This window comes from Phaenicophaeus curvirostris, chromosome 23 (assembly GCF_032191515.1).
Source record: "Phaenicophaeus curvirostris isolate KB17595 chromosome 23, BPBGC_Pcur_1.0, whole genome shotgun sequence".
Taxonomy (NCBI): Eukaryota; Metazoa; Chordata; class Aves; order Cuculiformes; family Cuculidae; genus Phaenicophaeus; species Phaenicophaeus curvirostris.
Genome location: NC_091414.1, coordinates 4,250,348 through 4,272,230, shown reverse-complemented (window position 1 = coordinate 4,272,230; position 21,883 = coordinate 4,250,348). Strand labels below are relative to the sequence as shown.

Below are 21,883 nucleotides of genomic sequence, written 5' to 3'. Positions count from 1 at the left end.
AAATCTGCCTCTCTCCAGTTTATCCCCATTGCCCCTCATCCTATCACTCCAAGCCTTTGTAAATGGTCCATCCCCAGCCTCTGGGCGACCTGGGCCAGGGCCTCCCCACTCTCACAGCAAAACATTTCTTCCTGAGATCTCACCTCCATCTCCCCTCTTTCAGCTGAAAACCATTCCTCCTCATCCCATCCCTTCCCTCCCTGATCAAGAGCCCCTCCCCGGCTTTCCTGGAGCCCCTTTAAGTGCTAGAAGCTGCTCTAAGGTCTCCCCAGAGCCTTCTCTTCTCCAGGCTGAACCCCAACTCTCTCAGCCTGTCCTCGAACAGGAGGTGCTCCAGCCCTCAGATCATCTCCATGGCCTCCCTGGACCCATCCCAACAGTTCCATCCCCTTCTTTTGGGGATTCCAAGCTGAACACAGGGCTCCAGGTGAGACCTCAGGATCCCTCACGCCCTCTTTGGGATCCGCCACCCCCCTCAGCCCAGCGCCCCCTGTGGGCGGGGCGGACCCCGTGCTCCACCAATCAGGCGCCGCCAGGCTCCTGATCAGCCAATCAGAGCCGGGCAGGCGCCATATAAAGGCGGGAGAGGGGCTGAGGCGCCTCTAGTCGCGGTGGGGAGCGTGGCTGGCTTGAGGCTGCTTCATGCTGTGGTTTCTCAGGACTGAAGAGGGGGTTGCTGAGAGGGTTTATTCCCTCCTCCAGCGTCCCAGCATTCCTCTGGGAGTGTGTTTGTAGGGAAAGCTGGGGAGGGGCTGTTCTTAAGGCTTGTGGTGATAGGACAAGGGGCAATGGGGATAGACTGGAGAGGGGCGGAGTTAGGCTGGACCCAAGGAGGGATTGCTCGCTTGTTTTGGTGTACCCCTTATCCTTTCAGTGCTCAGACTTCTCCTATTTTTGCTCTTTCCACCTTCTCAGCTTTTATTGAAATACGCTTGAGCCCTCTTGCCAGAAGAAGGACATTGGGGAATAGGGAAGGGCTGTTTAGAAAGGCTTGTAGTGATAGGATGAGGGGCAATGGGGATAAACTGGAGAGGGGCAGAGTTAGACTGGACATAAGGAGGAATTTCTTCACTCTGAGAGCAGTGAGGCCCTGGAACAGATTGCCCAGGGAAGTTGTGGTTGCCCCGTTCCTGGTGATGCTCAAGGCCAGGTTGGATGGTCCTTAGAGCAACCTGATCCATGGGAGGTGACCGTGTCCATGACAGGGGGGGTGGAACTGGATGGGCTTTGAGGTCCCCTCCAACCCAACCCATTCTATGATTTCCAGGTGCCCCAGACTTACTACAGGGTGGCAGTGGCTTTGCTACAGGTCTGGGTCCTCATGCCTTCCATCCTTTGCTGCTCTTCACTGCTTTCCCACCAGCGTTTCTTTACAGGATAGATGCTTAGCGAGGCACTCTGTGCCTGCTCCACAGGCCTGGGATTGTCCTCTCCAAGCAGCGGTTTATACTCTGCTTTACTCTCCTGTCCTGTGGTTGCATGACCTGGCAGAACAGGTCTTGGGGCAACTGGGGACAAGCTTCAGCATAAAGATGAACCTCACCTGGACTGCATCGAAAGCAGCTGAAAGTTGAGGTTGTTTAGCCTGGAGAACTGAAGGTTCCAGGGAGACTTTAGAGCAGCTTCTGGTATGTAAAGGGAGCTTCTGAGAAAGATAGAGAGGGGATTTTTACAGGGTTCGCAGTGACAGGGCAAGGGACAACGGTTTTAAATTGAAAGAAGGAAGATTTAAACTAGATATAAGGAAGAAATTTTTACAGTGAAGGTGGTGAAACACTGGCATGGGTTCCCCAGAGAGGTGATAGACAACCTGGAAGCATTCAGGGTCAGGTTGGATGGAGTCTAAGCAACCTGATTGAGTTGGAGAACCTGCTCTTTGCAGCAGGGGTCAGATTAGATGACCTTTAAGGGTCTCTTCCAATCCAAAGTGTTGAATGATTCTATGATCTGATGATGGCTGTTGCAAACAACCAGGGCTGCCACCCAGCCAGCTGGAGACGCCTGATGGAAGGATCTTGGTGCACCGAAATCTGTCAAGGAAGCCTCCCAGGAAGGCTCTGTGCTGTCTCTTGCTGCCAGAACAGACCCTGTTCGCTGCAGGGTTGATAAGTGATCACAGTCTGGATGTTCTGACTCTTCCCCAAACTGGGCACAACCTGCTCAGCAAAGCAGGTCCTTGCCGGCAGCCGTCTCCTCTCCCCAGCAGCAAGAACCGAAGCGCCTGATGTCTCTGTGTGTGGATTTCCCACCCCACATCCCTCCTGGCTCTGAGTCACGGCCCTGAGGAGCTCCTGCCCTCATCCAGATGGAGGAGACCTCTGTCCTGAGGGCCTTGAAGATGAGTGACCTGAGCCGTGACGCAACTCTGCAGCGTGGATGCTAAACACGGAGCTCACCCTGAGGTGATGTGACTGGAGCAGCTGCCGAGCCTGCAGGATGAGCTCCCACCGGAGCTGGAGCTGGTGGGGTCCGGCAGCCCCCAGTGCTCTTGGGGCACAGCTTGGCTTCCTTCTCAAAACTCGGGGCTCTGGTGCTGCTTGTGGCCCGTGGACACTAGAGGGCATCAGGATCCCATCCTGGGAGCAGGATTGGGCCCAGTGCTGGGCTGGGGGCTTGGGGGCTGCTGGGCTGTGGCCAGTGCACGGACAAGGACACCAACCACCCAGGCAGAGTTGGCCCAGGCGAGGGAGCCGTATCTTACACACGTACATAAATACAGTTCGGAGTGGGAAGCTGGTGGGGAAGGGGCTTTGATGTGCTCTGAAGGGTCCCACGCTGGTCGTGTCCACAGGGTCTTCTGCGGGCCATGTACGAGGCTCCCCAGGAGGGAGGTTGAGGGCGTTCCCCATGGTGATGGAGAGGATGGTGAGCATCCTTCACGCCAGCAGCTGAGGCTGAGGGATGTTTGGGGTGCAGCATGTGGAGGGTAGGAGGTGTCCTGTCCCCATCTTGCTCCGTGGCACTTGTGGATGTGAGGTCCACACGCTGCCCTCTCATAGCACCTGTATGTCCCAGATCTGCGTGGGTCTTTCCTCAGCCATGTCCCAAATGATGGCATGGTCCCGGTCATAGGATCGTCCACCTGTGGAATGAGGAAAGAGTTTCAGGATGGCAGGTAATGACCTTGATGGTCACGAAGGGATGAGTGTCTCATCTCACAGCCAAACATCCTGGGCTTGGGGGTCCCTGGGATAGCAGCCTCTGCTGGTGCCAGAACCTCACCTTTTATATCAAGGATCATGTCCTCAAACATCTGGCTGTGGATCCGTCCCTGAGAATCAATGCTCCAGGTCTGACGTGGCATCCGGGTCTCTGACCACAGCACGGCTTTTGCGCCCTTCCCGGCTGGCCCGATGACCTGCAGGCTCATGTTGGGAGCCACCTGCAATAAGCAGCAGTGGCTGGGTCAGCCTGCTCCCCTCCATCACCTCTACCTGGTGCAAAGGCTTGGACCTCAGAGGGGCTTCCGTGTAAAAGCAGCTGGTTCTGGGGTAGGACATGGAAGAAGCAAGAGAACCCCTCAGTGAGAAGTGGGGACAGTTAGGGTGACAACTCAGGGAAGGTAGATGCCTTCACACCTCCAAGGAAGAGCTGGGGAGGAGAGAATCGACCAATCTTTGGGGATGAGGCTTAGAAAAGGCTCTTGTAAGCACTCAGAGATGGCTGTGGGTGGGGTGGACACCCCAGGAGTCCGGCCAGGAGTTCCCCTGGTCCCCTCCATGGTGCTGAGTTGTCACACGCAAGCTCTGACCTGGTTTTTGATCAGCCCATCCTCGTAGTACCAGACGGAGCTGCTCTGCTCGCTCAGGCTGGAGACCACCACCCGCCCCGCTTTCATGTCCTCCACGTCATCGGGGACGGAGAGGTAGAGCTCCAGCTCCCTGCTCCTGATGCGGAAATAGATCCGTCTCTGGAAAGAGAGAAACCTCTTTCAGCACCAAAAATCCCTGCTGCCTGCACACGCTGCGGCTGGCCGAGGAAGGACCTCACCCGGCTTCTGCCTTGGGAAGGTAGGACCCTCGTCCCCTGGGTGGGTCCCACGGTTCTCCCTGTTCCCCGTGAGGTCCCAGCCTCTCCCCAGGGTGATGACTGTGGCCTGTCTCTGGTAGCTGGCACAGCTCATCCACGCTGGGATGCTGGAGCGTTTTGCAAGGCTCCTGCCTATGGGAAGTGTTTCGCCACCACGACAGCCACTCCCAGGGCGGGGGACAGAGATCTGGGGGTGACAGTGCTGGTGACGTCTTTCATGGGTCAGGGTGTGCTGCTGCTCTCAGGCTGTGCCCTACTGCTTCACCCAGAGCTGCTGCAGCATCTTCCTCCCAGCTTTTCAGCTCCACGTCAGCTCCTTGTGGAGGGTTTTAGGGTTCACCTGCCTGCGTGCCAGTGCCCTGTCCCATCGCGGCACTCACCTGGCGGATGGGGTAGAGGGATCCGACGTGCTGGAGCCCGCTGTACGTCAGCCAGTTGGTGATTTCTGTGCATTCCAGCAGCCACTGGCGCCCTCGGAAGTCACCGTGTTCACACAGCACCCAGCTACAAGGGATGGGACAGGACAGGATGGGATGGGCAGAGCATAGATACCCCTGAGCACCCGCTAGCTGGGGAAGAGCAGTTCTGGGGCTCACTCACATCCCGCCTTTGACCCGCACTGATAACACGTGGTTGTTGAAACCCTCTGCCTGGAGACTTCGCACTTCGTTGTTCAGCTCAATCTCCTTTCCTTCAAAACACTCCAGCCCGTGCAGGAAGATGGAGGGCTCCGAGAAAAACTGCGGGGTGGGGGATGAGACAAGGTGTGAGTGGTGCAGGCAGGAGGAATGAGCACCCGTGGGTGCAGAAGGGCTCTAAGAGCAGAGAGTCAGCACTGGGAATACCCGCAGGAAGGGAAAAAGGAGGGTTTTGGTGGGGGTTCTACTCTGGCAATGGTGGGAAGGGAAGGGAAGGGAGGGCTGGAACTCACCACTGGGACCTTCTTCAAAGAGCAGACGGCAGTGGAGGAGAGGCAGCCCATGGCGCTGAGCGTGGGGTACTCCCCCTCGGACAGCACGTGCTGCTCCCCCGCGAAGCCTTGCCCATCAAACAGGATCCAGCTGCCGGAGAGGAGCACGTCCAGGCTGACACCGCCGTTGAGGTGGGTATTCATCCCTCCTGCAGCCCCCCAGCACCCTCGTCCTACCCAAAACCCTGGAGAGCCCCTTCCTGGCTGCCAGCTTGGGTGGTCTCCCCATGCCCAGCGATGCCCCAGGAGGCCCTACCTGCCCCCACGGACTCTGCAGGAGCGTGGGACAAAGGCGGTGGGTAGGACCTCCTGGTCCTCCTCGAAGGCCATGTGATCCCCCAAGAAGTCAGGCTCTGAGAAGAGCAGGATCTGTGGAGGGGGACCAGAGGGGCTCAGTGAGTGGGACGGATCATCACAACCACCCCCAAAGGGCTGTGTATCCCGGGGTGGGCACATCCCCCTCCTCATCCGCTGCCCCTGACCTTGGAGACGTAGCAGAGGTTGTGTTCCCCGACCTGGAAGCAGACAGAGCGGGGTTGGTTGGTGTCTTGCCCCATGTGTGGCAGCACTGGGGGGTGCAAAAAGGAAAGTTCTGGTGCTCTCACCTGCATGATGGGCTGCACTGAGGCGATGCGGCAATCTGTGGCACCCCAGTCCTCACAGCTGCGGTACACCCCCTTCTCCAGGATGTATTGCTCGCCTGAGTAGTTGGTGCCCTCGTAGGCCACCCACCTGCCAGGAAAGGGTTAGGTGCTGGCTCAAGATCCCTCTCCCAACCCCCTGTCCCCACTCTCCCTGTCCCCACACTCACACGCCGCTCAGCACATGGATGGACTGGGTGACGGTGCCGTAGCCGGCCAGCTGGGTGTCGGGGAGCGCCTCGCTCAGCTCCACGCTCGAGCCCTCCTCGAAGTCCATGGCCTCGAAGAGGACCAGTGCTGGGGTGGAGAAGTCCTGTGGGAAGAAGGAGCCCACCCCGAGCCCCTTGGTGTGTTGGGGGGAAGGGGCTGCGGGCCAGGTGCTCTCCACACAGGTAGCCAGGGTCCTGCCTGGCCTCAGGGTCCCCAGGCAGGGTAGTAGGAGCTCTAGGCCCCTGAGCTCTGCATGTGATGAGTCTGGGGGGACTCAGGCCATGCCCAGCAGCCCGATGCAGGCAGGACAGGCTCCCTTTGAGGGCATGAGAATGGGACCCAGGGGTCTGGCTGTCCCTACCCACATTGGAACCATCCCCAGGTGTTGCCACCACCCTTGCCCTCACCGTCCGTATCAGCCGCAGGGACACCAGCTCCTTGCTGTAGCCACCCCACTGCCTCCAGTCCTGGTACTGCCCTTCCTCCAGCAGGTACTGGTGGCCACGGAAGCCCTCCTTCTCGTAGCCGACCCAGCTGCAGCACAGACAGATGAAGACAGTGAGGTCTCTGGAGGATTTCCACGTGCCAGGACACAGGGACATCATCCATGCCTCTCCAGCATCACCTTCTCCCCAAATTACCCATCACCATCCTGCATCTCTGAGCCCTTTCCTGGGGCTGACTGTCACCTTCCCAGCGGGATTGCCCACCCCGTGCCACTCACCAGCCACCAAGGACGTGCAAGGAGCCCACAGTGGGCAGTGCCGGCCCTGGCAAGCGCTTCAGGTCGTAGATGTCTCGGCTGATGGTGAAGCTGCGGCCCTGGAAACCTGCGGCCTCGTAGATGAGCACCTGAGGACGTGGCAGGGTGAGTGTTGTCCCACGGCCACCCTGGCCCTCCCGACTTCTCGGGCGCTGGCCCCGTGCTCACCTGAGGCTCGCCGGGTCTCTCCACGACAGGGCAGCCCTGGAAGGAGAAGGAGCCCCAGTGATGTTGCAGAAGGGATGGTGTGGGGACATCCAACTTCCCCTTTTAAAAGCCTGAGCTGATTTTTGGGTTATTTTCATTCAGAAATAAGCTTTTTTGGACTTCACTTTCCACCACTGCCTCACAGGAGCACTTTCCAGAGCCACGCATGGCACATTTCCACACCGAGCTCTCACTGATGGGAACTGGGAACTACTGGGAGATGCTCTCGCCTGTCATGCCCAGGGCTGGATATGGTGCCAGCACCCCAGTAACCGCACTCACCAGCCTGATGGGATGCATGGAGCAGATGGATGGATCCTTTGCTCCCCAAGCCTTTAAATTGGGGTACCCGCCTGGCTCCAAAACATAAGGGTCATCATCGAAGAAAGGCTTGGAGTAAACCAGCCACCTGGGGAAGAGAGGGGAAGCATGGCAGCCTGCTCCAGCCCACCCAGCACCCACTCGGCCTCACGGTCCCACTCACAGGCCTGAGTGGACGATGATGGAGGCAGCGGCGAGCGGCTGGCCCTGCACGCGAGTGTCCTCAGCCGAGTCGGTGAACTTCAGCCGGGCGCCTTCGCCGTTCTCCTCCGCAAACAGGCTGATCTCGGGGGTGCGGTAATCCTGGCACGGGGCAGAGCGGCGTTAGGGGGGTCCAGCACTCCCAGTTTGGTGGGTGCTGGGAGATGTGGGAGGGGAGCGGAGGGTCTGGGGGGGATCCCTGCGCTCACCTGCACCACCCTCTTGAAGGAGCCGATGCGGAAGGGCTGGCTGCCGTGGGGCTGCCCGCTCTGCCCGTACACCATCCAGGGGTTGTTGATCTCCACGTCCCCCTCAGCCAGCACGCACTTGCGCCCGTGAAACCGCGGCTTCTCGTACATCACCCACCTGGGAGCAAGAGGGGAGCAGAACAGGGGGAAACCATGCTTTTACCTGCAGCCACCAAGAGCCTGGGGCGCAGAGGATGGATCATAGAATCATAGAATCATTGAATCTCCTGGTTGGAAGAGACCCATCGGATCATCAAGTCCAACCATTCCTATCAAACACTAAACCATGTCCCTCAGCGCCTCGTCCACCTGTACCTTGAACACCTCCAGGGAAGGTGACTCAACCCCCTCCCTGGGCAGCCTCTGCCAGTGCCCAATGACCCTTTCTGTGAAAATTTTTTTCCTAATGTTCAGATGGGGATGTCCTGCCACCACCAAGATGCTGGATTGCAGCCGCAGTCATCGGCACAGGCAGGACGGTCGCTCCCAGGCTGGGATCCAGATGCCATCCCCGGCACAGGGAGCGCAGGAGCCCTGGCCAAGCCCTCCCTCCGTGTCCTCGCCCTGCTGCCATCCCCTACCCGCCTCGGATGACTTGGATGGAGATGGTGTGCGAGAGCTCCCAGGTTGTGGCATCTGGGATGTCGCCCCAGATCTCCCGTTTCTGGCCCGCGAAGCCGGCCTCGGAGAAGAGGATGATCTGGGAGAAGGTGACAGCGGAAAGATGTTACCATATCACACCACATCCCAGCCGGCCAGCCCAGCCCGGCCCCGCCACGCTCCCTATACCTTGCCAGGTCTCCTGTTGATCTTCTCGAAGCCCTCCTTGTCCTCCTGCTGTGAACACCCGAGGGCGTGTGAGGAGCGCAGTGGGATGTCAGCCATGCCAGCCATCTCCCCGCAGCACAAGGAAGCCACGGCCGAAGCCTCCTGTCTGGTGTCTGCCGATCCCTCCCACCGCCCCAAGGAGCCACACCTCAAGCATTCCTGCACCACTGGGGATCAGCCTCCCCACCGATCTCAGGACCCTCCCGTCAACCGTCCTGAGACCTTCCCATCAGCCACGGTGGCACCATCCCATCACTTGACCTGGTAATTTCCCATCACCCACATCGATACCCTCCCATCACCTACCCCGGTACCCTCCCAACACTCATCCCAGTATCTTCTCATCACCCATCCCAGTACCCTCCCATCACTCTTCCCAGTAACATCCCCTCGCCCCAGAAGCTTTCACCCCGTGGCCTCTCTGATGGGAAACCCGAGCCATGTGCTGAGATCAGAAAAAGGTTCTCTAGAGGTTCACACCCCACCCCTCGTGTGCTCAGGAGGACAGATCATCTCTCCAGGCACCATGTTGTGGGATTTACTCACCAGGACATCAGTGGAACATGGGTCCATAGAAATCTCCGTCTCTTCGGTGGCAGGAGGGATGCAGCCAGGACCCAGGGCTTCCAGCATGGCCATCTCAAGGCCAGGGTGGTCACCAGGGCCCAGCTCGTTGTGGTCCCCGGGGGTGGGTGAGCCCGTTGCCCCACCGTCCCTGCCAAGCAGCTCGAGTGGGGCGGTGCTGGGGGAGGTGAGGCGGCTGTAGAGCACACTCTTGTCCAGGCGCGAGTAGGGCTTGCCCTCGTTGGCCACAGCCGTCCTGTGCTCCAAGAAGTGGGAGAGCAGTGCCATGCCCTTGAGGACGTTCCCTCGGAAGAGCATGCTCCGCTCTGCCAAGCCACCAGCCTCCAGTCTGACCTTTTCCTCCGCTCCTGCCTGCCTCAGTGTTGCCGGGAGCGAGCCCTCCTCCACCCGACCATTCCCAGCCAAGTTCTCCCTGGACATCTTGTGGTGGGACCCCCTCAATGCCCGCTCGCTGGGGGTCAGGTAAGGATTCTCAATCTCCACCTCCTCCTCCTCAACAGGGCTCTCCTCCTGCCGCCCCGCTGGCCCCTGTGCCAGCAGCTCACGCAGGGCGTCAGGCAGGGAGACGGAGGTGCGGGGGACCACGCGGTCCTCGTGGATGGGGGGCAGAGCAGCGCAGCGACCCAGCGATGACGGCCGGGGCTGACGCGGGGTCTTGGGTGCCTTCCGTATCTCTGAGGGCTCCATGTTGCGTAGCGTGTCCACAAAGACCTCCATGTCCACCAGCAGCTCGGGGTCCTCCTCAGTTGCATCTGGGGGGCTCTCAGCCGGTGGGGCAGGGCCTGGGGGCTCCGCAGGGAGCTCTGGGCTGCTCTCAGGCTCTTGGGTTGTGCTCTGGGGGTCTCCTGTCATCTCACCCTCCTCCAGCTCAACCTCAGCCTTTGGAGATGCTGGTACTTCAGGTGAAGCCTCTGGATCATTGTTTGTTTCTGGAATGTTGTTTGTTTCTGGACAGTTGTTTGTCTCTGGACCATGGTTTGTCTCTGGACCATAGTTTGGACCATTGTTCACCTCTGGACTGTTGCTTTCCTCAGAGAAGGGGTTTTCAGGGGTGCTGCCAGCTCCCGGGGGACTCTCTGTCCTTGGTGGTGTGGCTGAAATTTTATCCTCACTGTCTGCCACGCTTCCCTCTCCCGCGCCAGTTGGATCAGCCTGGCCACCAGCATCCTCCAAGGGACACTCTGAAGAGCTGGTTATACTGGTTTGCGGGTCCCCAGGCCCGTTGCTGTCTCTTGGGGTTGCGTTTCCCGGCGTGGCTTCAGCTTGCAGCAAGAGTTTCTCCCCGGGGCATCCCTTGGCCAGGAGCGCCGTGGCCTCTGTGGTGCCTGGTGAGCTCTTGCTTCCTTCTGTGGCTGCATCGAAGCCGCTGCCATCCTGTTCCTGGCTCTCCTGCTGCACTGGGGCCATCATGGCACTGGCAGCATCGTGCACCCCATTTGGGGCTTCCCTTCCCTCCGCCAGCCCCGGCTCGGCCCCAGCTCCATCCCTGCCCGTCCGCAGCACCGTGATGTGCCTGGCCCTGGGCTCGGCCACGCACGGGACACCGGGAGGCGCGGGGCGCTCGGTGGGTTGGGTGGGGAGGAGGGTGCCGTGCACGTAGCTCTCTCTGTGTACGGGCATCTCAGCGTGGGGAGCCGCTAGCTGAGGGATGGCATCGCCACCAGCCCCTGCCTTCCCCCTCTCGTCCTGCCGCCGGGGCTTCTGCGCGGGGGAATAGACCTGTGAGAAGATGGGACCGTGCGCCGTGAAGTCCTTGCGGAGGTTGATGGAGGACGAGCGTTCCCGTTGTGTCAGGGTGGCAGGACCGGACGAAGTCTTCTCCACGATCTCCTTCTCCCAGGCTTGCAGCAGGAGGGAGACGCGAGAGGGACTCCCGTCCCGACCCCGCGCGCTCCCCGAGCTCTCCAGCCGCCGTGACACCAGTGAGACCTTCTGGAACCGGGACTTGCCTTCCGTGCCTGACGTACTCGATGCTGCTTGCTTCATGTTCAGCTCCACACTGGAGACGAAGCCCCTGGTCTTGGTGTGCCGGAACGGTGAATCCATGACGTGGGAGTGGGAAACGGGGAATCCCACGTCACGCCCCACGCCACCGGGATCAGCCCCTGCGGAGCTGCAAGGAGAGAAGGAGACCCTGGGAGAGCTGAACAGGAATCACTCTAGAGAGACCAGCCCTGGACCCCAAACCCTAAGACTCCCTAGATCTCCCTCTGATCCTACAGGATATTTTTGGGGGGTTCCCATGGGCACAGGAGGAGGTTTTGGGGCTCTCTCTGTTTCTTGGGGAGCTCATGTCATCCATCGTGGCGCGTGCAGGATGAGGAGGAACCACGAGCCCCTCTGCCCGCTCACATCAACATCTGCATCCGACAGAGATGGTGGGGAGCTCCATCATGCCACCAAGGTGGGTTCCAGGAGAGCACAAGCGGCCAGCACAGCACAGGTGAGTGTGCAGGATGCGGCCAGGCCGTGCCGTGCCCCGAGCTGCAGGGTGAGTCAGGCGGGTGACAGGGCTGTGCCTAGTCAGCAAATGCAGCAAATAAACAAGCCCAAAAACAACAGGAAAGCTGCTCTGTGGGGGAAGAAAATGGGCCTGGTCAGGACCAGGAGCAGCGGTGAGGCCAGGAGCAGGGCTGGGGCAGCTGTGATGTTCACAGGAGTAGGTGGGGACCTGAGCAGCATCTTCCTTTGACCCTTCTTGGAGGTTGTGGAGAGGAGGGAGCTGGGCTCTTCTCCCAAGGGACAGGGGACAGGACGAGAGGGAATGGCCTCAAGCTCCACCAGGGGAGGGTCAGGCTGGACATTAGGAAAAATTTTTCACAGAAAGGGTCACTGGACACTGGCAGAGGCTGCCCAGGGAGGGGGTTGAGTCACCTTCCCTGGAGGGCTTTAAGGCACAGGTGGACAAAGCGCTGAGGGACATGGTTTAGTGATTGATGGGAATGGTTGGACTCGGTGATCCGGTGGGTCTCTTCCGACCTGGCGATTCTATGATTCCATGATTCCCTATTGCTGCTCAGCAAAGATGGGATGGCTTCATCCACCTCTGCAGCCCCGTCAGCACGAGAAAACGAGCTGCACGAATCACCCAACGCCTGCACCCTGACCTGAGCGGGTACCCAGCCCCTGGCTCCTGCGTCCTTGCATTGGGTGCCTCCAGGTGGACATCACCACGGTCCCCAGGGCGCAGGATGGGGCCACGTGATCTGGGGGCGACGCTGGTGGAGGCGTCACTGTGCGGTGGCTCCGTGCCTGCCCCACAAGGGTTTTATTGCTGGGCTTGGGTTTGGGAAGCAGCTGACGCAGCAGGTGCTGGGGAGGGAGCCAGAAGCATCTCAGCATCTCCCAATTAGGAGTTTCTTTGGTGTCACCACCTGGCTACGGGGACAACAGCAAGGACAGGGCTTTAAGCTTAGCCTGAGCTCAAGGCTGAGCTTGGGGTCTCCTAGCTCTGGATGATGACATCTCCCTGCGCGACTCCCAGGACTAATTTCCCTGGGACGCCTCGGGAGAGGGTCTCATCCTGCACCACCTGGGGCTGAGCTCCCACTGATAGCTGCAGGTTGGGCTTTACCAGTCCCTAACAGGGGTCAGAGGTGCTGGGGGCAGGCAGAGAGGTGTGGGGTGCAGGCATCTCCCTGCCCCTCCTGCCAGCCCGCTGCGCGCCCTCCGTGTCTCGCTCTCCCCTGGCCCAGCAGGTCTTTCCAGTACAGATAGGAAGGGTTTGTGTCATTTTCCAGGAGACGATGAGACCTTGTCTGGAACAGTCAGCGCCGCTCCAGGCTGGGACCAGCCTGGGTGGGGCTGCACAGCTGCATGGGCAAAAGCACAGCTGGATCCCCAGGGTCACAGCTCAATCCCCAGGGTCACAACTGGGTCCCCAGGGTCACGGATGGATCCCTAGGGTCACAGCTCAATCCCTAGGGTCACAGCTGGGTCCCCAGGGTCATGGATGGATCCCCAGGGCCACAGCTGGATCCCCAGGGTCACAGGACCTGCGTGTGGAAGAGGGATGGATGCACTGGGCAGCACAGAGGAAAAGCTCTTAAATGTGCTGGGAACAAGACAGGCGTCCAGGCTGATGGCCAGGAGCAGGGTCAGGCTGGCACTGGGACATCGTGGTGCCGGGGAAGCTCCTGATGGTGCCAGGACAGTGCAGTTTGTGCAGGGACGTGGCCTCTCTCTGCCCTGCAGTATTGCCGTCTCGCTGGAGCCAAAGCTGGAGCCAGAGTCGCCTGGCACCCGGTTGCACCCTGGACTTGCTTCAGCGCTGGTTTCCCAAGCGCTTGCTGGTGCTCAGCCCTGCCGTGCCCGTGGCCCCGGGGTGGCACCAGGACAGCGATGCCAGCTCCGTGCAACACCGGGGCGCTGGGGGGAGGCGGGATGTGCTTACTCAGCCACTTGCCCGGAGCTGGATTTCCAAAGATCTCCAGGTCTGTGTTTCCCATCCAATCCCTGCAGCTGGATCTGGTACCCAGTGCCACCCTGGACCCAACCCTGGGAGAGGAGCTCACCCTGGAGCCCTGCTCTGCCCTGGCACCCCCAAATATTTCCTACTGCAACAGTGGGTCAAGGACTCGAGGATCAGACCCTGAATACAACAGGCTGCCCAGGGAGGGGGTTGAGTCACCTTCCCTGGAGGGGTTTAAGGGACGGGTGGACGAGGTGCTGAGGCACATGGGTTAGTGATTGATGGGAATGGTTGGACTCGATGATCCGATGGGTCTCTTCCAACCTGGTGATTCTATGATTCTGTGATACTTCCAGCCACTCCTGCTGGCCATCCCTGCCCTCCAGGACATGCTGTACTGGATCCCAGTGGTATTGGGGCACCCAACATGGCTAATTCATCCCCACTGGCCAAGCCAAGCTCGGCTTGTTTGCTGCCTCCCGTCATCCCAAAGAGTCTCCCAGCACCCAAGCGAAAGGCACGAGGTGCCGTTAATAATCAGAGGAGATGGAGGGGCTGAGGGCAGCGGGTGCAACTGCCTTTGAGCTGGTGACCATGGATTAATCTGAGCCTCCAGCCACGCTGGGCTGAGCCCTGTTGCCGCAGGGTGAGAGCGGACCTGCTGCCTCCAGGAAAATCAGGGATTGGGGTTGGGTGGCTGATGAGCAGGCTGGAGTTCAGAAGGAGGGCAGGGAAACAACCATCTACCCCTGCTGCCCCTACCTCCCCCCCGTGCAGCTGTGTCACAGGGGACCATGTGTCCTGTGAGGAGGAGGGGGACAGGGGAGCCCCACTGTCCCCTCAGTCCGGTTTGCGCGGCCGTTGGTGGTGGAAGAGCCCCAGCTCGCTCCAGCGGTGCTGGGGACCCATTTTGGTGGCAGGAGCTGGGTTACAGCCCCAGATAGCGAGGGTTGAAGGTGAAAAGGGCAGATCGGGGCTCAGCCCTCACCTAACAGCCCCATTCCACCCCCCTGACTGGTGCTGATCCTGATCCCAGGTGAGCAGGGACCCATCCCTGCTGAGCCAGGATGCAGATCCGAGCGTGGGGCAGCTGCCATGGGTGGCAGCCAAGACGGGAGCACGGGTGGCTCCAAGCGCCACGAATCTTCCCTCCCCATCGGCACCCACTGCAAACCGAGCCAGCGCCTTGCTCCTGGGGGCCCCACACACCCACGTACCTGCCAGCCGAGGGTCCCACGGTGCCAGGCGGGTGGCGAGGGGGGTGCTGTGCCGTGGTCTCACCGTGCCAGGTGAGTGCCGAGCGGGGTGCTGAGCTGTGCCGAGCAGGGCTGCTTCCCTGCACGCCTCGGCTGGGCGAACCGGCAGAGTCACCCAGGGAGCACGCAGCCCTCTCCGAGCACCCAGCCCTGAGCACCCAGCCCTGGCGCAGCGGAGGTTTGGCATTCCTCAGGTGCTGACAGCTGGGGAGCCGGTCAGGCTGGTTCCCCAGCACCCAACTTTTCCCATTCCTCCGACTCAGCAGTGCCGGGAGGGAGCCTGGATGGCCTGAGTGGCTCCAGACCCTCCCTGGATCCCTGCTCGGCTGCCCCTTCCCTGCCACCCATCTCGAGGAGGGTGATGGTAACCTCAGAGGGGATCACGGCGCACGGTTTTGCTCTGCACCACCAACCTGCTGGGGCACGGCAGCGGGTGGGCTTGGCCAAGCCATGGGGCTGGATGTGTCCCAACTCCATGGTGAGGGGCTGGGTGCCCCCAGAGATGCGATTGTGCCTTCGTTAATCACCTACATGGGGGTCCCACGTGGAGCCCCCAGCACTCGGCACGTTCCCAGGAGGCTCCCAGGTCTTGGAGATCTCCCAGGTTTCGGAGAGCTGGTGCTCTCAGAGGGCTTCGTGCTGGCTTGGGGACAGAACAGGGGTAACAGTGGCCTTGGGCCACCGCAGGAGACTTGTCCCCGGGGCGCAGGGCCCTTTCTTGGCGGGGCTCGGAGCAACAGCAGAGCCAGCACCCGCCCTGTATCCTCGCCCTGCCCTCCTGCTCCTCCCCAACACCTAAGGGTGCCCCGCCGTGGTGCCAGCCTTGCCCCAGGGCCACCACTCCCGGCTGCTGGCCCAGCCCCGGAGCCTCCTCAGCCACCGCCAGCCCCACGCAAGCACCCACAGCTCAGCTCCAACTGGTGTGCCTGGGGCCACCCACCTCTGTGTGACACCTCGTGCGTGCAAGGGAAACTGAGGCAGAGCTGAGCTCCCTCGTCATCCTCCCAGCAGCGCCCGGGCTCAGGCAAGGACGGAGAATCCGCAGCTCTGCTGTCTCTGCCCTCTGCTGTGCCAAAGTCACCAGCCCACGAGGGTCTCTGAACCTCCTGTGCTGGTCCCTATTGTGGGGAGCAGCCTGTTGACCCCCAGAGCCCCAGGGAGGGGGCTCAAACAGCCCAGCCAGCCCCCGAGTGATGCTGCTGCCAGCACAGGGGGACACAGCTCCATCCTGCATCCCGTGCCTTCCAAAGAACACCTGCAGCGATGTCCTGGGGACACCAGGGACCTTCTGTCCCCTCCCTGGGGAGCTGTGCTAGTCTGGGACCTGCTGGGGGTGGGTGAGCAGCAGAGGCAGAAAGGTTTATTGAATTTTATTCAATAAAATCACAGAGGGGATGCCACACGACGGCCCCAACCTCAGCAGCAGTTGAAGTGGCCAGCGCCATCGTGTCTTTTGCATGTCAGCGAGATGCTTGGGGGGCCAGCAGGATGCAGGGATGGGCGCTCTGGGGCTGGAGAAACACTCAGACATATCCAAGACGGCCCTGGCCCAGGTTTCCATGAGCAGTGGTGGCTGCCCCATCCCTGGAGGGGTTCAAGGCCAGGTTGGATGGGGCTTGGAGCCCCTGATCCAGTGGGAGGTGTCCCTGCCCATGGCAGGAGAGTTGGAACTGGATGGGCTTTGAGGTCCCTTCCAACCCAACCCATTCTATGATTCTCACCTGAACGCAGCCTCAAGTAGGGATTCAGGTTGTTGCTGCTGCTGCTGCTGCTGAGCCCTTGGGGACAGAGATGACACAGAAGGGGCCCCAGTGGCCCCAGGGAGCCCAAGGGCGGCTGAAAACCCACACAGGGCACTGCTGCCCATCCTCGTGGCCCCAGCGCAGGAGCAGGATCCGGCCCCTGCAGCCCTACGGGCTCCTCCGAGGGGCAGCGATGGGGAGGAGTGGGGCTGGCTGCAGCGTGTAAGTGTGTGTAAGCATGTGCACGCGTGTGTAAGCGTGTGTACATGCCAAAGCAGCCGAGCCAGCCGGCTGCAGCTCAGCAGGGAACAGAAGCTCCCTGCTGCATCCCCCGGCACCATTGGGGCTGTCTGGAAAGGATTTAGTCAGTACTGGGAAGGGTTCTCCCCAAGGCAAACCAGCTCCCCAGGTACTGGGGGAACTGGAGGGGCACTGGGGCAAGCCTAGACCTTGAGTCACTGTGTTCAAAGGGAGGAACACAGTGTGGGACAGGTTGTGGGGACAGGGAGGGGCTTGGTTGCAGTGTCCAGGGGGGAGACACAGGGCTGTAGGGAGCCCCACGTCATCCAGGGTGGGGTCTGCAGGGGAGTCCCCTCTGTCACCCTCATAGAATCAGAGCATCATTGGATCAGAGAATCACCAGGTTGGAAGAGACCCATCGGATCATCAAGTCCAACCATTCCCATCAATCACTAAACCATGTCCCTCAGCACCTCGTCCACCCGTCCCTTAAACCCCTCCAGGGAAGGTGACTCAACCCCCTCCCTGGGCAGCCTCTGCCACTGCCCAATGACCCTTTCTGTGAAAATTATTTCCTAATGTCCAGCCTGAACCTCCCCTGGTGGAGCTTGAGGCCATTCCCTCTCGTCCTGTCCCCTGTCCCTTGGGAGAAGAGCCCAGCTCCCTCCTCTCCACAACCTCCTTTCAGGGAGTTGCAGAGAGCAATGAGGTCTCCCCTCAGCCTCCTCTTCTCCAGGCTAAACACCCCCAGCTCTCTCAGATGCTCCTCTTGTTCTCCAGCCCCTTCCCCAGCTTCGTTGCTCTTCTCTGGACTCGCTCCAGAGCCTCAACATCCTTCTTGTGGTGAGGGGCCCAGAACTGACCCCAGGATTCGAGGAGCGGTCTCCCCAGTGCCGAGTCCAGAGGGAGAAGAACCTCCCTGGCCCTGCTGGCCACGCTGTTTCTGATCCAAGCCAAGATGCCATTGGCCTTCTTGGCCACCTGGGCCCCTGCTGGCTCATGTTCCTCCCTCCAGGCACAGGGAAATGGGAAGGTGACAGGGAGAAGGATAAAGAAAAGTAACAGTAAAAGGAGGAAGAGAGAGAGATTGAGACAGAGATAGTGCTGGGGTTAGGGTGGGGGCAAGGCTGGGATGAAGACCTGTATTCGGAGACCCCAGAGCACCCCAGTTCCCTGGGAGAGGCAGGGGCTGCAGAGCCTGGAGGGGATGGTGGGGGAATCTGACACCTGGAAGGTGCTGCTCCAGTCACACCTGCAATGAGTTTCTAGGTCTCAGCTCTGGGGAAAAGGCTGAGGACAGGGCGGTGTTGGCTGCAGCTGCTGGCGTTTGGTGGTGCTGGGCAGCAGAGGTACCAGCTGGTCTGGCTTCCCCGGGGCTTTTAGGAGTCTCCAGCACCCTGAGAAGGAGGAAAAAAACTCCTTTGTCAAACCATCAGTGCAAGGAGGAAGCTGCAGGGCAGGTTGATGCCTTGGGAGGTGAGATTCAACTGGAGAGGCTCTGCCTCCTCTCCCCAACCTCCTGCTGTGCCCCCACCGTTCCCCAGCCCAGCTCCTCAAAGCAATTTTTTCTCCCACTGCCTGGTTTTGCTGTTGGTGGGAGCAAGGCTTGAACTGGGGTGGGGGAGACTTAGGGGGTGAGGGCAGCCTTGTGAGCCCTGGTCTGCTGGAGGCTGCAGCCTCGGAGGAATAGCTCTTCCAGCTATCGATTTCCCTTTATCAGAGAGCAGGAATATGTATGGGGCTGAAATCCTGATCAATCCATGCTCTGCAGCTGATCAATCAGCTGCTGCCCAAGGGCTTTTATTGAAAGGAGCCAGGGATGTGAAAAGAAGCTGCTGAATTTGGGCATGACACGTCGCAGCGACACGTTGCTGGGACCATCTCTATCCGCCTTTACCCCTTTCAGCCTTATCCAAAAGGCAGCGAAACCGGGGAGAAGCCTGGCACTGGATGGCATCCAGTCAGGTCACCCCACAGACATGTTCCTCATCCTTCCCTTGTCAAGTGTCGATGCCTTCGGGAACCCCATTTCTGGTGGAAGCAGGATGGCGTCATTCCATCCCCACCGTGGGCACCCCCAGAGCCTCAAACCCGGAGGCTCGAGGCACCTGTCACCACCCCAGAGCTGGAGAGCAGCTCCAGGGGAGCATTTCTGGGGTGTTGGGGAAAGGGTGCCCAGTTAGGGCATCCTCAAGAGCAGTGGGTCAATGCACCCCAGCGCTGGGAGGTACCAGAGCATCCCTCAATCCTAACCAGGTTCGTTAGAGGCATGGGGCAAGTGGGGGGCGCAGGGGAGGAGCGGCACCACGGGCTCCGTTATTGATTGCTTCATAGTCAAAGGTCAGCGGCGAGCGTGCAAGGATGGGGAGGAGGCTTGTGGGAGGTGCTGGGATCTGCCGGGCTCAGTGCTGGCATGGGGGGCAAGTGCCAGCCTCAGGGAAACGTGGGGCGCAGAGCCAGTGTGGAGAGTTATGGTTGGACTCAATGATCCGATGGGTCTTTTCCAACCTGGTGATTCTATGATTCTATGAGAGCCTGGCATGGGTTCCCACCCACTGGCCATGGATCCTCCATCGTGCTTCAGTTTCTCCACCAGCAGATCAGGTGGCGAGGGGTCTGCATGGGTGGCAAGGAGGTGCTGGTGGCTGCAGAGAAGGGTCTGTGCCCATGGGTGGGAGGTGGATGCGGGCTCGGCGGGGGCTGGAGGAGGTTTGTGCATGCCCGGGTGCATCTGTGCAGTGGTCAGTGAAAGGCTCAGCTCACTCTGATAGAGGCTCAGAGGCTGCTATTGAGCTGATCTGTGCCTTCCGGATGGGCTGGTGATGGTGGCTGTGCTGGGAGATGACACTGAAGCCACAATCACGATAACACCATTCCCAGGGTCCTTCATCTCCCCAGAACCAGCTCCTGGTGGGGTCCGCAGCAAGTTGAGGACACCAGTCCTAGCCTCTGCCAAAGCCATGACCCGTGTCCTGGGTTTTTCACGCCCCAGGGGCCTCATCCTACTGGGCTCAGGACCTCACCAGGGCTGGGCAGCTCTATGCTGACTGCGCAGGGGTCTGCGATGCCCAACCAGGGGCAGCAGCTCCAGCCAAGCCCTGCCTGCCCTCGCCCCGGCCGTGCCGCAAGGGGGAAGATTTACAGGCTGTCAGAGCCGGGGCCAGAGGTCAGCAGGGGTCAGAAAGTCCATTTCAGAGAGGTCACTGTCCACTTCTTTCAATCTAATGAAGCCATTATTTGTGAAAGCAGCCGCTTTGCCGGCTATTCCCTTGAAGCCGAGCAGGGCACAGCGACCGTCTCTGAAAGAACAGGAAGGAGTCCTCTTCCCTTTCGCATTTACCATTCAACAGGCCCCCAAAAACAAATACACCACACACAGAAATATGACGCGGGGGCCATCGCCGCTGTGGGGATGTGTCACCGTGACCGGGGGGAGATGAAGTTGAGATGTAAAGGGAAGCTGCTTGGAAGTGTCACGCTCAAGGACGTGGCTGTGTCACTCGGATGGAGTCACCAAGGATGCTCAGAAATCGGGGGACGCTGAGAAATTTGCTGAGTTTGAGCAGTTACAATTGCTTATGAGGTAGAGGATAGGATTAGACTTTCTCAGCAAGAACTTGAGGGACTTTACGTCATCTCTGGGGGCAGCTGGTCCCTCCCCTTGATCAGGAAGGGACTGGTGGGGGGAAGCTGGTGCACAGTGATGACTTATTTTCAGAGGAAGCAAGGGCTGATTGATTGCCACATCCTTCCCTCGTACCCCCACATCCTCCACCGCACTGCAGGGTGTCCTGTCTGCCCCAGGACATCAGAGTGGATCCTTCAAAGAAAAAAAGGATAGAAGCACCAAGCCAGACTGTGCTCTCCCACTGTCGCAGGCGAGGGGCTGCTCTATGGCTTTGGGGACATGACTCAAAGCTAAAGTTGCAAATGAGAGTCGAGTTCTCTCCCCACCCAGCTTATCCCCATTAAAAGCTACTAAGGATGAGGTGACACCCTGTGATCATCATGGAATTACCAACGCTGCTCTGTGTGGGTCACGGACACCTCCTGCTCCACCCGTGCCACGTGGGACCCCAGTTCACCTGCACGGTGGGGGCTGATGGGGCAGGTGACACTGGGGGCAGCTCTGCCCGATCTCCTCCTCCCAAAGGCTCACGAAGAACAAAACCACCCTTCTACGCTGTCATAAGGTTGGCTGGACTCGATGATCCAGTGGGTCCTTTCCAACTTAGTGATTCTATGATTCTGTGTGTGGGAGCCTGGTGGGACTGCTTGGCTCTGTGAGGAAGGCGCAATACGGAGCCCCCGGGTATGGGGAAGCCCTCAGTGGTGGGAAAGGTGTGTGCGGAGCAGGAGGAGGAGGAGGAGGAGAAGGAGGAGGAGGAAGAAGGGTAGAAGAAGGAGGAGGAGGAGGAAGGGTAGAAGGAGGAGAAGGAGGAAGGGTAGGAGGAGGGGAAGAGGAGGAGGAGAAGGAAGGGTAGAAGAAGGAGGAGGAGGAGGAAGGGTAGAAGGAGGAGGAGGAAGGATAGAAGAAGGAGAAGGAGGAGGAGGAGGAAGGGTAGAAGGAGGAGAAAGAAGGGTAGAAGGAGGAGGAGGAAGGGTAGAAGGAGGAGGAGGAAGGGTAGAAGGAGGATAAGGAGGAGGAAGGGTAGAAGGAGGAGGAGGAAGGATAGAAGGAGGATAAGGAGGAGGAAGGGTAGAAGGAGGAGGAGGAAGGATAGAAGAAGGATAAGGAGGAGGAAGGGTAGAAGGAGGAGAAGGAGGAAGGGTAGAAGGAGGAGAAGGAGGAAGGGGAGGAGGAGGAGGAGGAAGAGGAGGAGGAGGAGGAGGAGGAGGAGGAAGGATAGAGGGAGGCAAAGGGAAGGCGTGCAGGGGAAGGGCGCAGCCTCCAGCACCCTGGACAGCGGCGCGTTCAGCACCTTGGCCAGCGCCGGGGCCGCCCACGCGGGATCCTCCCGGCAGCCCCGGACCGGGGGGCGGTGGGGGGGGGTTGGGGGCGGTGAGAGCCGGAGATCCCCCCTCTCCCGAGTGGAACCTGGGATCCTACCGTACCCACACCCCGCACGGTGCCCTCCCCACTCCATAAACTCCCACGCGGGACTCTCCCAGCGTGGGGAAGCCGCGTCAGGGTCGAACTCCTCCCACCCCCCACAAGCTTCAACTTGCGGTGGGGGGATGAGGGTCGCTGCGTGTCCCCCCGATTTGGGGGTGGGGGGTGGCGGTGGGAG

General features: G+C 60.1%; 1 protein-coding gene across 2 annotated transcripts; it reads right to left on the bottom strand.

Annotated features, from left to right (window-relative positions):
• Window positions 1–1,782: 1,782 nt before the first annotated feature.
• CRYBG2 (crystallin beta-gamma domain containing 2) lies at window positions 1,783–11,059 on the bottom strand. 2 transcript variants are annotated; one of them, XM_069875316.1, is made up of 19 exons: window positions 8,965–11,059; window positions 8,380–8,424; window positions 8,172–8,290; window positions 7,552–7,708; window positions 7,305–7,444; window positions 7,103–7,229; window positions 6,782–6,817; window positions 6,575–6,702; window positions 6,258–6,384; window positions 5,811–5,953; window positions 5,605–5,731; window positions 5,482–5,514; window positions 5,256–5,368; window positions 4,961–5,090; window positions 4,630–4,769; window positions 4,410–4,533; window positions 3,752–3,910; window positions 3,223–3,382; window positions 1,783–3,082 (listed from the first exon to the last, which is right to left on the bottom strand). In XM_069875316.1, exons 1-19 carry the CDS (start codon window positions 11,047–11,049, stop codon window positions 2,994–2,996), a joined length of 4,182 nt encoding a protein of 1,393 aa, XP_069731417.1. In that variant the 5' UTR covers window positions 11,050–11,059; the 3' UTR covers window positions 1,783–2,993. The 2 variants fall into 2 exon arrangements, with proteins under 2 accessions (XP_069731417.1, XP_069731419.1); XM_069875318.1 differs by lacking the exons at window positions 1,783–3,082; window positions 3,223–3,382; window positions 4,410–4,533 and having other exon boundaries at window positions 3,866–3,997; window positions 4,644–4,769.
• Window positions 11,060–21,883: the final 10,824 nt, after the last annotated feature.